The sequence below is a fragment of the Lithobates pipiens genome, unplaced genomic scaffold, assembly GCF_037356315.1.
Source record: "Lithobates pipiens isolate NorthernLeopardFrog02 unplaced genomic scaffold, aLitPip1_a1.2 Scaffold_8, whole genome shotgun sequence".
Classification (NCBI taxonomy): domain Eukaryota; kingdom Metazoa; phylum Chordata; class Amphibia; order Anura; family Ranidae; genus Lithobates; species Lithobates pipiens.
Genome location: NW_027507903.1, coordinates 252054424 through 252069490, shown reverse-complemented (window position 1 = coordinate 252069490; position 15067 = coordinate 252054424). Strand labels below are relative to the sequence as shown.

General features: G+C 45.4%; 1 protein-coding gene across 3 annotated transcripts in view; it reads left to right on the top strand.

Moving 5' to 3' along the window:
• The first annotated feature begins 392 nt into the window (after window positions 1-392).
• Window positions 393-15067, top strand: part of VEZT (vezatin, adherens junctions transmembrane protein) — a 57456-nt gene continuing 42781 nt past the window's right edge. For all 3 annotated transcript variants that reach the window (XM_077470266.1, XM_077470265.1, XM_077470264.1), the window contains exon 1: window positions 393-517. Coding sequence is in view for 2 of the 3 variants with exons in the window: in XM_077470265.1 (XP_077326391.1) it covers window positions 482-517 (36 nt within the window). In the remaining variant the exon portion in view is untranslated. The remainder of the gene's footprint in view (window positions 518-15067) is intronic.

Sequence of the window (15067 nt, the reverse complement as noted above, 5' to 3'; positions counted from 1 at the left end):
GTCAGTAATGAACATCCATGGACATATGCAAAAATTATGGATTCTACAAACTGTAAATTTACTGACAGTTGGCAACCTTGGTAGGTGGTCAGAGAAGTAAGATTCCCACTAAACCGGGAGAGAGCAACACAAGGGACACTTCACACTTATTGTTAGTATATATAGTTACTTTTGCTTATTTTTTTGTAATTCCTAAACTTAGGTTTTAACATCAGGAAGAGCTGTCATCTACATTGATAAATGCTCTTGTTTCCCTAGAGCCAGTGCTCAGTACACCCAGCCGTGCACTCCTGTCCTGATCCCAGCACTGCCCTCATCACAGAGCACTCTCCCACTGTTCTCGGCCTGAACGCAGCGGCCGCGGGGAACTTTGGGAGATGTAGTCCTGTCCTCCTGTCGCCCTCAGAGGCACTGCCGGTGACGTCACGAGCTGCAGACTCCATTTCCCAGTGTGCCGCTGAGGGTGGCATGGCGGACAGCAATGACTGCGGAGTTTGATGAAGAAGTGGTGTTTGAGGTTGGTGACAATAGCTGGCTTCCTCCGCTGAGTTCCCCTATGAGCATGCTATGTGCCTGGCAGTGCCTGGGCAGTCGGCTGAGCTCGTGTCATGGTGACAGGCTGCTGGTGGCATTGTTCTCTGATCCCTGGATAGTGTGTGTGTCTGTGCTGCTCTGCTGTCATAGGGATTCCATGGGATCCTCCAGCAGATTCATTCATTAGTAGGTGTCAGTGCAGATCTGTGTATCACATGTGGATGTAGTTGCTACTAATATCTATGTGGATGTGTATACTGACCTGCTTGCATGGGAAGCCTGCATGGGATAGATTTTGCTTTTGTATTTCTGATAAACACAGTAATCAGGGGGGCTTACTAAGACTGAACAACCAATCAGCTTCTAGCTTTCATTTTAAAAGTTGAACAGAACAAGCTAAGGCTAGAAGCTGATTGGTTACTCCACACAGCTGCTCCATTCTTAGTAATTTCACCCTGAGTATGAGGCTGATTTACTTTAGAGCTGATAATCCTTAGACAATACAGTGGATGAATATTCTGTATCCGCACTAGCCTGCATGCTAAAATACTTGCACACTAATGTACAATGAATAGGGGCGGTGCCATGCGTTGTTACAATGCATCACAATGTTTTTTTTTTTTTGTTTTTTTTTACATTATTGAGATGTTCCAACATGACATTTCATCCTCCTATGCACTGTAGCGTGTTGCAACAACATGGGGGCACTTTCGGTTGCACTGCATAAAAATGCACACCTCCTCATGCGTTTGATGTGAACAGAGCAGAGAGATTTTTTTTTTCTCTGTGCCCTTGCATTAGGCGTGCTTGATCTATGCAGCTTAGTGGAGATGTCAATTACCCAGTCATGTGTAAAGCAATCTCTGTTTACCACCAAAAAATAGTTTAAAATTGTTAAAAAATAAATAATCGGGGGAAAAAAAAAATTACTCACCTCTAAATGCCTGTTGCTAGGGGGTCCCTCGTAGCCCGCCTTCTTCATTGTACGGGCTGGTGACATCACTTCCCCTCACGCCGCGCAGTCATCTGGGACCTGTCACGTGTCCCAGATGACTGTGCGGCGTATCACAGTGCCCTGCGCATGCACAGTGGGTGCGCGGCTGTGAAGCCACAGCCGGGTGCCCACACTAAGAATGACTGCGCCATGAGCGGGGAACGAGGAGGGGCTTCGTTCCCCCGCATCGCTGGACCCTGGGACAGGTAAGTGTGCGATTATTAAAAGACAGCAGCTGCAGTATTTGTAGCTGCTGACTTTAAATTTTATTTTTTTAATTTTTTTAGGGGGCACCCCACTTTAAGTCATATTTTTTCCATCTATTAAATCTTCTGCCCTTGTTGTTTTAACCTTGGATAGTAAAACATTTTTTTTTTATCTGCTGGTAAATAACTTATATAGCCCACTTCCTGTTTCTTGTCTGGTCATTAGCCTAGGCCAGTGATGGTGAACCTTGGCACTCCAGATGTTTTGGAACTACATTTCCCATGATGCTCCTGCACTCTTCAGTGTAGATGAGCATCATGGGAAATGTAGTTTCAAAATGTATGAGGTGCCAAGGTTCACCATCACTGGCCTAGACTTAAGACATCATGCACAGCTCTCACTCTGGTGAGAGTTTGCCAGGAAGGGGGGGTGTCATAATAGGGCCAATGAGAGCTGCAGAGCTGGAGGTGTGCCTCTGTGTAAATCCAGGAAGTAAACAGGCAGCAGCTTCAGGTGCCCACAGTTAAAATGGTTGGAGCCAGACTCAGTGGAGGGAGATTTCTGCAGCATATTTGGCAGGTACAAAATCACAATATATAAAAATTATTATGCAAAGTGGTTCGAGGAAAGCTTCAGAATGGCAAAGATGTTTGTTAGCACAAATTATGTGAGTAGACTGCAGTTCGTCTTTAACCACTTGCCAACCAGCTCATGTACATTTACTATGACAGGTTGGCTCTCCTGCACGAACCGACGTACCTGTACGTCCATCCGTGCAAGGAGGATAGCGGGCAGGAGCGTGCCCCCGGACTCAATGTCTGCCGGCGACCTGCAATTGCTGTGTACAGATGCATAACGCAGAACTACCTAATGTAAACAAGGCGATTCCCCATTCTGCCTAATGACATGTCAGAGATCTCCTGTTCCCAGTGATCGAGAGTAGTGATCTGTCATATAAGCCCCCCCCCCCTTACAGTTAGAACACACTTAACCCCTTGATCGCCCCCTAGTGTTAACCCCTTCCATGCCAGTGTCACTTTTACATTGATCAGTGCATTTTTATAGCACCGATTAATGTAATAATGTCACTGGTCCCCAAAAAGTGTCACTTGGGTTCAGATTTGTCCGCCGTAATGTCGCAGTCCTGCTAAAAATCGCAGATCGCGGCCATTACTAGTAAAAACAATGGAAAAAAAAGAAAAGTTCCTAAATCTATCTCGTAGTTTGTAGATGCAATAACTTTTGCACAAACCAATCAATATACGCCTATTACGCTTTTTTTTTATTTTTTTTTTTACCAAAAATATGTAGAATAATACGGTCTAAACTGATGAATACAATTAAATATATATCAACTTTTTAATTTTTTTTGGGGTCTTTATTATAGCAGAAAGTAAAAAAAATTTTTTTTTTTTTCAAAATTGTCAGCCTTTTTTTTGTTTATAGCGCAAAAAAATAAAACTCGCAGAGGTGATCAAATGCCACCAAAAGAAAGCTCAATTTTGTTTGGGTACATCATCGCAGGACCGCGCAATTGTCAGTTAAAGGTCGTATCGCGAAAAATGGCCTGGCCATTAAGGGGGCAAATTCGGGGCTGAAGTGGTTAAAGTGTTACTAACCCAGGAGCCTGCATTCACTATATGTGGCCTCCCACAGTACACAGAACATGGAAATGCAATTATTTTAGTAAATATAAACTGCTAAATATCTTTTCTCATCGGTGGTATATAGCAGTCTTGTGACTTCGATCAGTCTGGCCGAGCACTGAATAAAGTTTGTAGGAGTTTTCTTTCTCCTCTGACTGTCCTATAAGGCTGCATGACTCCTGACCCTCTGCCTGGACAGTGCTGATTGGCCTGTGCTGATTATATGTACCCTCCCAAGAAAAAATAAATAAAAATAAGATCTCTAGCAATACGTACCAAACTGAGCATGTGCAGCTTGCCCCCAAGGCTCTGTTCTATCAGCAGATGGATTGGGGACAGTGGAAGAAGTGGAGGATCAGAGAAGACAAGATAAAGCAGCCTTTTTTAGGTTCCACAGTGAGTATAACAAGCATGCTTTACTGCATATACAGACTGATTTTACTGTTGTGGGTTTACTAACATTTCAATTTATTTGTACATGACTGGATACTTAACCACTTCAATACAGGGCACTTATACACCCTTCCTGCCCAGACCAGTTTTCAACTTTCAGTGCTCTCGCACTTTGAATGCCAGTTACTCAGTCATGCAACACTGCACCCAAACAAAATTTTTGTAATTTTTGTTTTGCACAAATAGAGCTTTCTTTTGGTGGTATTTAATCACCACTGGGTTTTTATATTTTTGTTACATAAGTGAAAAAAGTGCGAAAATTTTAGGTTTCTATAATAACATTTTGCAAATAAGTCATTTTTATTCATAAATTTGGGCCAAAATGTATGCTGCTACATATCTGGTAAAAAATAACCCAAATAAGTGTATGTTATTTGGTCTGTGTGAAAGTTATAGAGTCTACACAAGCTATGGTGTAAATTATTGATAATTGATCACACCTGATGCACTGAAGGCCTATCTCATCTCTTGAGGCCCTGAAATTACAGGAAAGTACAAATACTTCCCAAATGACCTCTTTTTGGAAAGTACACAGTCCAAGGTAAGAGGCATGCTGAGTTTTTTTGAAGTTGTAATTTTTCCCACAATTCTTGGAAAAATAAAGAAATTATAATTTTTTTTAAATTTACTTTTTTACACAATTTTCATAACAAGTTATTTCTCACACACAGCATATGCATGTTTTCAATTACTCCCCCAAAATACATTCAGCTACTCCTCCCAAGTATGGCGATACCACATGTGTGGGACTTTTTGGCAGCCTGGCCACATAGAGAGGCCCAACATGCAGGGAGCACCATCAGGCGTTCTAGGAACATAAATTGCACCTACAATTTCGACTTACCACAGTTTTGAAGACCCTGGAGCACCAATACAATGGAATTACCCACAAAATGACCCAATTTTGGAAAGAAAATTCCCCAATGTATAGTCTATGGGACATAATGAGTCTTTTGAACAGTTAATTTTTTTACCACAAGTCTTTGGAAAACATGGAAAGAAATGAAAACGTATTATTATTATTTTTTTTTTTTTTTTTACAGAAAGTGGTCAATTTATAAGATATTTCTAAGACACAGCATGTGCATAGCAAAAATAACACCCCAAAATACATTCTGCTACTGCGATGCCACATGTTTGAGACTTTTACACAGCCTGCCACGTAGAGAGGTCCAACATTGAAGTAGTACCTTCAGGCGTTCTAGGACCATAAATTACAAATCTAATTTCATTCCTTCCTATCACACTTTTGAAGGTCCTGGAGCACCAGGACAGTGGAATTGCCCACAAAATGACCCCATTGTTGAACAAACGCCCGATGCATATTCTATGAGGCATAGGCTGCCCATAGGTACTCTGATGGGCTGGTGACAGGTACCCATGTAATCTGATGGGCTGGTGACAGGACCTCTTTATGGAGGGGGGTCCCCATCAGTGTGTTTGGTGTATACTGTAGGCAGTAACGAGCTGTTACTGCAATCTCCTCCTCATACACGATTCATGTGTGAGGAGGAGAAGGAGAGCTCGGAAAGGCCTAATTCATACCAGTGCATTTTTAGTGATTTTTGCAGATTTGCACTACAGTCCATATAAAATGGTTTCCTATGGAACACGTTCTGTGGTGCAAAATGCAAAGAGCACTAAAAATGCATAGGTGTGATTAAAGCGGAGGTCCACCCTAAAGTGGACCTTCCGCTCATCGGAACCCTTCCCCCCACCGGTGCCACAATCGGCACCTTTCAGGGGGGAGGGGGGTGCAGTTACCTGGATAATCCAGGTAACTGCACCCACTTCCGGGATAGCTCTCTGCGGAAAGGGGCGTAACGTACGCCCCTTTCCGCAAGTGCCCGCCCCTTCCCGCAAGTGCCCCGCTGCCTGCTGGGAAACACACAGATCCCAGAGGCAGCGGGGAGCGTCCTTATTGCGCAGCGCGATTCGCGCATGCGCAGTAGGGAACCGGGAAATGAACCTGAAAGGCTCCACTTCCTGATTCCCATACCCAAGATGGCGGGGGCAGCATCCGAGAGCCGAACGAGAGATCGGCTTCGGGTGCCGACATCGCAGGCGCGCTGGGCGGGTAAGTGTCACTATTTTAAAAGTCAGCAGTTGCAGTATTTGTAGCTGCTGGCTTTTAAAAAAATAAAATAAACGGCGGAACTCCCGGCGGACTCCCGCTTTAACCTCCCCTTCTTCCACTGTCCCCAATCTAGCTCCTGATGGAACAGAGCACTCTGCACATGCTCAGTTTGGTGCGTATTTCTAGAGGGTTTTTTTTTTTCCTTGGGAGAGTGTATATGATCAGCACAGGACCGATCAACACTGTCCAGACAGAGGGTCAGGGGTTCTGCAGCCTCATAGGACAGTCAGAGAATGAAAACTCCTCCTACACGTTTTAACCAATGCTCTGCTGGGCACTAATAGAAGTCACAAGACTGCTATATACCACCGATGAAAAAAGGTATTTAGCAGTTTATATTTACTAAAATAATTGCATTTCCATTTTCTGTGGGAGACCAGATATAGTGAATGCAGGGCCTGGGTTTGGTAACACTTTAACTGTTTTGCTATAATGATAAAAAGCTGTCCATTTTTTTTTTTTTTTTTTTTTAAAAGCTCTGTAAGTCTATAGAATGAAATAATTACTAGCAGACGATGTTTCATCTGTCTTGTGAATGTGTGTGTGTGTGTGTGTGTGTGTGTGTGTGTGTGTGTGTGTGTGTATATATATATATATATATATATATATATATATATAATTTTTTTTTTTTTTTTTTTTTTTTTTTTTTCTCACTCCGTAGTAACATGGCTAAGGGCCGGTTCACACTGCGAGCCGCGGCGAGGCGTCTCCGACTTCCTCGCCGCGACTTGCAGGGGGGGTCAGGGGCGACTTGCAGAGGACTTCTGCATAGAAGTCAATGCAAGTCGCCCCCGAAGTCGCCCCGAAGTAGTACAGGAACCTTTTTTCTGAGTCGGAGCGACTCGAGTCGCTCCTCTCAGAACGGTTCCATTGTACTCAATGGGGACGACTTGCGGGAGCGAGGCGAGGCGAGCCGTGTCGCCTCGCCTCGCGCCGCAGTGTGAACCGGCCCTTAATGAAAATAAGCATGTGACACAAAGCAGTGAGTAAATATTGCCTGCAGAGCTAGACGAGTAGGCCAGATTTCAGACAAGTAGAGATTTGAATGTGCATAGTAGTAGTAAAGTGTAAAGGTAGATATTTAGACAGCTGCTCAGAGGTCTGGGGAAGTCGGCATCAGCAAAGCATTCCATTTCCTCCTGGATTTTATAAACAGGATTCAGCACTATGAGCCGGGCAGATGATTGCTGCACCTTTCTGTAGTCAGGCCAAAGAACTCGGCACAGATTTCTTCATTTCTTGTTTCTGCTGTATCTTGACTTTATATGCAAGAAGTGTAATATCAATACACTGAGTTGTTTGAGGGGTGTAAAGGGGAAATCCACCTAGTAACATTTATGACAGGGAACTTTTGATCTTTTTATCCTGACAAGAAAAAATTTGCATTTATAACCTCTTGGCGCCAGCCGCATATTTGTGTGCATTAGTGCAAATTCACGTACGCTCCCGCCACAGTTAACGGAAAGCTCCTGAATGCTACTTTCCGATCATGTGTCCACCGTGATTGGCTGTCACATGGCCAATCACAGTGGTCATATGATCATAAACCCAGCCTCCCGGCATCCTAAACCCCTTAAAGCAGGCACCACTAAGTGGCAGTTTGCATCAAGCCCGAGCTATTGCTCTTTTTGGACCGCAGCGATCTTGCCATTTAGCTGCCACTTTTGTCCCCAGCCTCCACCGCTGTCATTAGCAGAGTGGACAGCGGGAAGTGGGATAATTCTAGGCTGGGGGTGGGACCAGCGCTGCATGGAGAGAGTCAGCTGCCTCTAACCAGGTGGTGATTGGCTGCTAGGAGGTGGTCCTAGCAACCAATCGCCAGCTTGCTAATGCCCCATGCCCCAGCCAGTGCTGCTGTGCCTCCGCCTTCAGTTCAGGATTGTCCCGCTACCTGCTCTCCACTTTGTGAAAGGGAGGAAAGGACATGGCTGTGAACTTGTGAAGGATGGGGGTGCGGCCGTGGGGGGGGGTCATGTAATGTGTGTGTGTGTGTGTGTGGGGGGGGGGGGGTCATGTACAGGGAAGGGATGTGGGGGGATGTGAAATGGGCAATGCTGTGGAGGTGATATTTGAAGGGGGGCCAGTGCTTTGGGAGTGATGTATGAAGGGGGACAGTGCTGTAGGGGGGAGTGTGAAGGGATCCAGTGCTCTAGGGGGATGTGGACAGTGCTGGGGAGGGATGTTAAGGGGGACAGTGCTCTGGGGGGATGTGGACAGTGCTGAGGAGGGATGTGAAGGGGGACAGTGCTCTGGGGGAGGGGATGTGAAGGGCGACAGTGCTCTAGGGGGATGTGGAAAGTGCTTGGGGGGGGGGAATGTGAAGGGGGACAGTGCTCTGGGGGGATGTGGACAGTGCTTGAGGGGGGGGGGGGAATGTGAAGGGGGACAGTGCTCGTGGGGGATGTGGACAGTGCTTGAGGGGGGGGGAATGTGAAGGGGGACAGTGCTCGAGGGGGATGTGGACAGTGCTTGAGGGGGGGGGAATGTGAAGGGGGACAGTGCTCGGGGGGGATGTGGACAGTGCTTGGGGGGAGGGGATGTGAAGTTGGACAGTGCTCGGGGGGGATGTGGACAGTGCTGGGGGGGAGAATGTGAAAGGGGACAGTGCTCGGGGGGGGGGGGGATGTGGACAGTGCTGGGGGGGGGATGTGGAGGGGGACAGTGCTCTGGGGGGAGATGTGGACAGTGCTTGAGGGGGGGGGGGAATGTGAAGGGGGACAGTGCTGGGGGGGGATGTGGACAGTGCTGGGGGGGAGAATGTGAAAGGGGACAGTGCTCGGGGGGGGGGGGGGATGTGGACAGTGCTGGGGGGGGGATGTGGAGGGGGACAGTGCTCTGGGGGGGGATGTGGACAGTGCTGCGGGGGGGATGTGAAGGGGGACAGTACTGGGGGGGGTGTGAAGGGGGACAGTGCTCTGGGGGGATTTGTCAAGGGGCAGTGCTCCCCCCTCTTTTTTCTGAAAGAAACTCCTGTAGTGGGTTTGCTTGGCCCCTCCCATAGTTGTGCTCTCTACCCAGTATATACAATACTGTCATGATGTCCCCACTACTTTTACAAGGTATTATTCGGGTGGTTTGTAAAGGTATTAGGTGCTCACAAAGCAGATTAATATCCCTTGTGATTTTAGAGGAATACATTTAAATGTAGAGTTTTGTGCCCATGGTTCAGCTTTAAATGAAGTTATTGTGTACATATTGCGGTATATTGTTGTGTAACAGGAAAGTGAGTGATTTTTCTGTTTTAGTTGATTCATAATGTGGTGTTTTTAGCCAGGTGACTTTCTTCTGTAGGAAATTCCAGTATGAAGAAGTACCTTTTTATATCCGCAGATGTGTCATGTAGATTCCTGGTGACACCTTCCGGCACAGGTAGATCATTCAGGTAATAAATTGCACTCCGACAACAAGACTCCAGCTGCTGAGTAAACTAAGGCTTAGACAAGTAAGGAGGCAGTCGGTAGATTTGTCCCGGAGCAGTGAAGATATGTTCAAGGAAATTGAAATGAGTCATGCCACTTCAAGTGACTATGACCTGTCTGACCTGCCGGGGTAAACCTGGTCACACGTAGGCAGATTATTTTCAGTATTTTGCCTGGTGGTTTGTTAGGTGGCACCCTAATGCCTCGTACACACATTCTGATTATCGGATGATAAAAATCGCTTTTGGATTGCTCTTTCAGTAATCTGATCATTAGTACACAGCTTTCGACAGCCAATCACGACAGTCCGTCCAACAAAATCCAAAGGGACAAACACGAAAACTTTGCTCGGACGACAGCCCATCGTACGACAATCGTTTAATCAGTAGAGTATGCGTCCGCTAAAAAGAGACAAACACCACGCATGATTGGAAACAAGAATATAAACAAGAACACATGGGTCACATGTATTTGACATCATTTCAAATATGTAGCTACTCGCAGCAGAAGGTTTTTCCAGAATTGTATGACAAAAATCTTTTCGTAGATCACATTTTGCACTGTTGTATTCAATATTAGTTTTATGCAACAAAATGTGAACGATACATCGTACGTGAACGTGTGTACGAGGCATAAGACCAGTACAGACAGTAGTGATGTAACTGTAGAGGAACCCTGGCATATACATGGGTTGGACAAAAATATGTAAACGCTACATGATTTGCAGGTGAGAAAGTGACGATATGTTTCACATTGAAAGTGGAACTGATGTAACACTGCAGAGTGCACGAGCATCATGGGAAATGTAGTTCCAAAACATCTGGGGTGCCAAGGTTCGCCATCACTGCCCTAGGGATATAAAATAGTGGTCATTCCTACTTTTTATGTCACACGGTATTTGCGCAGTGATTTTTCAAACGCGTTTAAAAAAACAACAACTTTTTCATGAATTTAAAAAGGAAAAAAAAAAAAAAACAGTAAAGTTGACCCATTTTATATGTATAATGTGATAGGTAATGTTATTCTGAGTAAATAGATAACACACATGTCATGTAAACATACTTTGTAATAGGAATGGTGAGTGACAGGACCTCCTTATGGAGAGACGAGGGGTCTGTAAGACCCCACATCTCTCCTCCAGGCTGGAAAGCATCAGATCAAAAAAAACAAAACATTTATGAAGCTTTTCTAGCCAAGATCTTTGCTTTGTTTACTTGTGCAGCCTGGACTTCTGAGGATCATAGAGATTGTCGAGGACCATCTGTCCCTCAGAAATCTCTATGCCTCTCTTCCGGTGCTGGGCGATTTTGTTCTCCGGGTCCCCGATCGCACAAGAGAGCCAGGAGATGCACCAGCGGGGGGGGGGTGGGATGTCCCCTTCTGTCACCGCTAAGAACAATCTAGCGCAGGGGTCTCAAACTGGCGGCCCTCCAGCTGTTGCAAAACTACAAGTACCATGAGGCATTGCAAGGCTGACAGTTACAAGCATGACTCCCACAGGCAGAGGCATGATGGGACTTGTAGTTTTGCAACAGCTGGAGGGCCGCCAGTTTGAGACCCCTGATCTAGCGGCTGAACAGCCACTATGATCATTCTTATTGTGCTCTGAATTGCCGGCTCTTAAAAAAAAAAACAAAAAAAAAAAAACATCTGGATGATGCCTGTAGCTGGAGGCATCATTCAGATATCTCCACTGAAAGCTGAGGACGTTGCAACGGCCTGTGGTATGGAAGTGGTTAAAACTGTAAACAAAATCAGTGGGACGCTCTTCAAATATCCCTCTGGCGACTGGCAGGGACCCCACTCAGCCTCCTGCTTAAATAGGGGTTCTGAGAATTTCTAGAATGTTCTGGGGGTCAGGTTACCTTAAATGATCTATCATAGAGGACCCCCCAGAACTTCCAGAACATTCCCAATAAGATGACCTTTTTTCACCTACCAAGAAACCCCTACCGGCTTGAAACTCCTACCGCAACCATCCCATGAGGGAACGGGGGGGGGCTTAAAACGGATTTCCCCCCCCCCCCCCCCTTTCCTCCCATTCTTCGGCTTTTGTTGTGTGATGAGAAACCTAGCTAACAGGTGGAAAGCCTTACTTTCATCATTGTATGTGCTGCTAGTAATATGGAGTAGTGTATGACTGATATTCATGTTTAAAAGATGAGAGAGTAGTGAAACACCCATAAATCATGGACTATCAATCAATGGAAGACTGTAATATTGTCAGATGAATCAAGCTTCACATTGTTCCCAACCACCAGACGTGTTGGCATGTGGCGAACACTGTCCCAAGCTTACAACCAGGACTGTCTTGTGCCAACAGTAAAGCATGGTGGAGGTGCAAGCATGGTTTAGGCAGCCATGTCTTGATATTCTACAGGCCCCGTCAACAACCTTGAAAGATAGAGTCACTGCCAGCGATTTTTGTACAAATGTTGGCCAACCTCAAGGTGGTGACATTGTTTCCTGAACACGACGTCATTTACCAAGACGATAATAGTGATTCACACAGCTGGCGTTGTCAAATCATGGTCATGCAGACAAAGTCTCGCACCTACCCTGAGTGCTACATTCGCCTCAATATCATAAAGCCACTTTGGTCAATTTTGGAGAAGTTTTGGGCTCCTTTTCCGCATTTCTGCAAGAACTGGAACTATTTTTTTGCATGAAGAGTAGTATCGGATTCCATTATCCACCATCCAAGACTTATATTTGTCAATTCCCAGGAGAATTCAGGCCGTCTTGTATGTATGGCAGTCCAACACTAGATTGGGTTAAAATTTTGTTTTTACCTGGTGATTCCATTTTTTTTATCTAACCCCTGTACATGTGCCTTGTGTAAAAGATTGCAGGTGCATAAATGGACATACAGTATGTATAGAAACATAAGAGTGACAGCAGAAAAAAAGTCTATTTTATGTGCCCATTTTTTCCTAAATAGAAATCATTGTAGAATGGTTCTTTTGTTGTTTTAATCTACTGTATATTCAGAATCTCAAAGGTGTTTTTTATATGTAAAGTATGCAAATTTATTAAAATGTAACTTGTGTACAGCTAAAACTGTGCAATGATGAAGTATTTGCACTTCCTTTTAGGCTGGGTTCACACCGGAGCGATGCGGGAACGCCGCAAATCCGCTGCGTTTTCCCGCATCGCATGCCTGCTGGGAGTGTCAGTGAAATGTTAATGACACCCCCAGATCAGTTTGCATATCGCAGTGTGATCTGCAAACTCGGACAGGAATCGGATCGCATGGTGTGAACACCCATGCGATCCGATTCTGCTGCGGACCAAAAAAAGGGTCCCGTGCGAGTTTGCGGCGGGTGCGATGCGAATTCAGCGATACTATCTGTATGGCTGAACTCGCATCGCACAGAGATCGGATGTGATTTGCATTGCAGTGCGGTGCGAATCACATCCGGTTCTCCGAGCCGCAGCGGTGTGAACCCAGCCTTAAAGTGATTGTAAATCCTTAAGCCAGCCATAGTTCGAATCTCAGCTGGTTCAGCAGGAAGCGGCCGAGATTTGAACCATGTATGGGCAAGTTGATTATACCCAAGTTGATTGAACAGCTTTGGTACATGAAAAAGCCTGTCAGATTTTTCATGCGATTATTGCCAACGGCCATTTCCGCTAGCAATAATTACTGTATTTTCTCCCGAGCACAATAGCTTTGTAGAAAGGAACCCCCCCCCCATCAACACTGACTGCGTTGATGGGGGAATCTAGTGATTTCTTTTCTGCAGCCATTGCAGGAAAGCGAATCGCTCCATCTATGGGTGGCTTTAGGGCCAGTTCACACCAGATGCACTCCAGTGTGTTTTTTGTTTTTCGTCATCAGAAATGCATGGACAGTAGGTTATATGGTTTGCAGTGGTATAGTTCACATAAGTGCAGTCTGTTACAGTGCAGTCAAAAATAATGAACATACTACATTTTTTACTGTACTGGAAAGCATCAAAAACCCACCAAAAACGCATTACAGCAAAGAAAAAAAAAAAAGTTAAAATGAGGGGAAAAACGCATCAAAAACACACATGCAGAGTGTGAGAGCTAAATATAAATAAATCTTTTATATTAAAGTAGTAATAAAGGTGAGACTTTTTGAATGTATATAATCATTTTAAATATACTGCACAATACTGGTAAACTTTTACTTTAAATGTAATAACAATGCCTTCTATTACTTCTAGCCTATCAGCCTCCACCTTCTCTGAGTTCAAATACTGATTTTCCCTGCACAGAACCCAGGTTCACACTGGAGCGTTTTGACATGCGATTTGACATGTCAAATCGGCATCAATGGCACTGTCCTAATCGGTGCGATGCCACATCTGCGACACTGCACCGATTTCAAAAAGTAGTTTCTGTACACTTTTTGCGATTTCAGGCCACGATTTTCATTGGCATCTGTGCAGAAACCCGCACAGATGTCTCTGAATCAGGACTGACATGCGGGAGTGAAATCGTGCGAGTTCAGCTGCTTCATTCCCGCAGCTCGGTGTGCACCTGGGCTTCAAGTGCTTTGTAAATGTTAACTTAAAAAAAGTCAACCATTACACCTGCTCTGTGTAATGGTTTTGCACAGAGCAGCCCATAGCTTCCTCTTCTGGCTCTTCCTGGCTTCATAGTGCTCCTATAACAATACACAAAGTATAGTATAGAATGCCCCTGTAGTGAGGTAAAAACCTTCTGCCTTTTAGAATCAATGCCTTCTCCTGTCCAGGACTACATGTCCCATGAGGCATTGCACCTCAAACATTCACAAGTACTGTATGTGTTTGCGCTGTGTATACTGACATGTATTGATGATATACTGAGCTAGCTGTATGTGTGCTGAACTGTATTGATCCTGATATGCAGGACAACTAATCTACATGTGTCAAACACAAAGCCCGCAGGCTGAATCCGGCACCCTAGGCCTTTTAATGTGGCCCCTTCACTCATGGCTTTTTTATAGCCAGCTTGTGGTGGAACTCTGTTTCACCACCTCAGGCTCTCACCCTCTGCTCCCCACATACCACTTTCACTTGTAAACGTAGAAGATTTCTGTGTTTTTACAAGGACAGCTTTCTTCTTGCTGTCTGCCCTGCCCTTATAGCAGGGACAAGGGAGATAGAGGTGCAGTGTGGAATAGGGCATTATGTGTTAAGCTGCACTGTGATCCCCATCTGTGCCCGGACGCACAGATGCCGACCATTGATCTCCCTACAAGGGAGAGAGGCAGAGCCACATATATTTATTGCTGGTAGGTACTAGAGCTGGGCAGCATAGGTGAGATATGAGGAAGATTTTGGGGAGGGGAAGAAGGCTGTGGAGGGAGATGTGTGAAGAGGTGGGGGAGAGTTGTCAGAGCTGAGGAGAGGTTGAAGTGAGATGTAGACAGCCTGTGAAAGAGACCTGAACCCTGCACACTGTGCAAAGCACATCCCTAAAGCTTGTGCTCTGTATGTAGCACACTCCTTAACCCTGCTCTCTGTGCATAGGGCACCCCTGCGCTCTGTGCATGTGGCAGACCTGAACTCTGCACTCTGTACGTAGAACACCCCTGAACTCTGGACATAACGTACTCCTGGTATTTATTGCCCACTGTTTGATGCGGTTCGGAGGTGGGCGGGATGGGGGTTTGGGTTGGCATTTATATAGTCTCTGCGATACAACCAGCCATTTGAGAGCA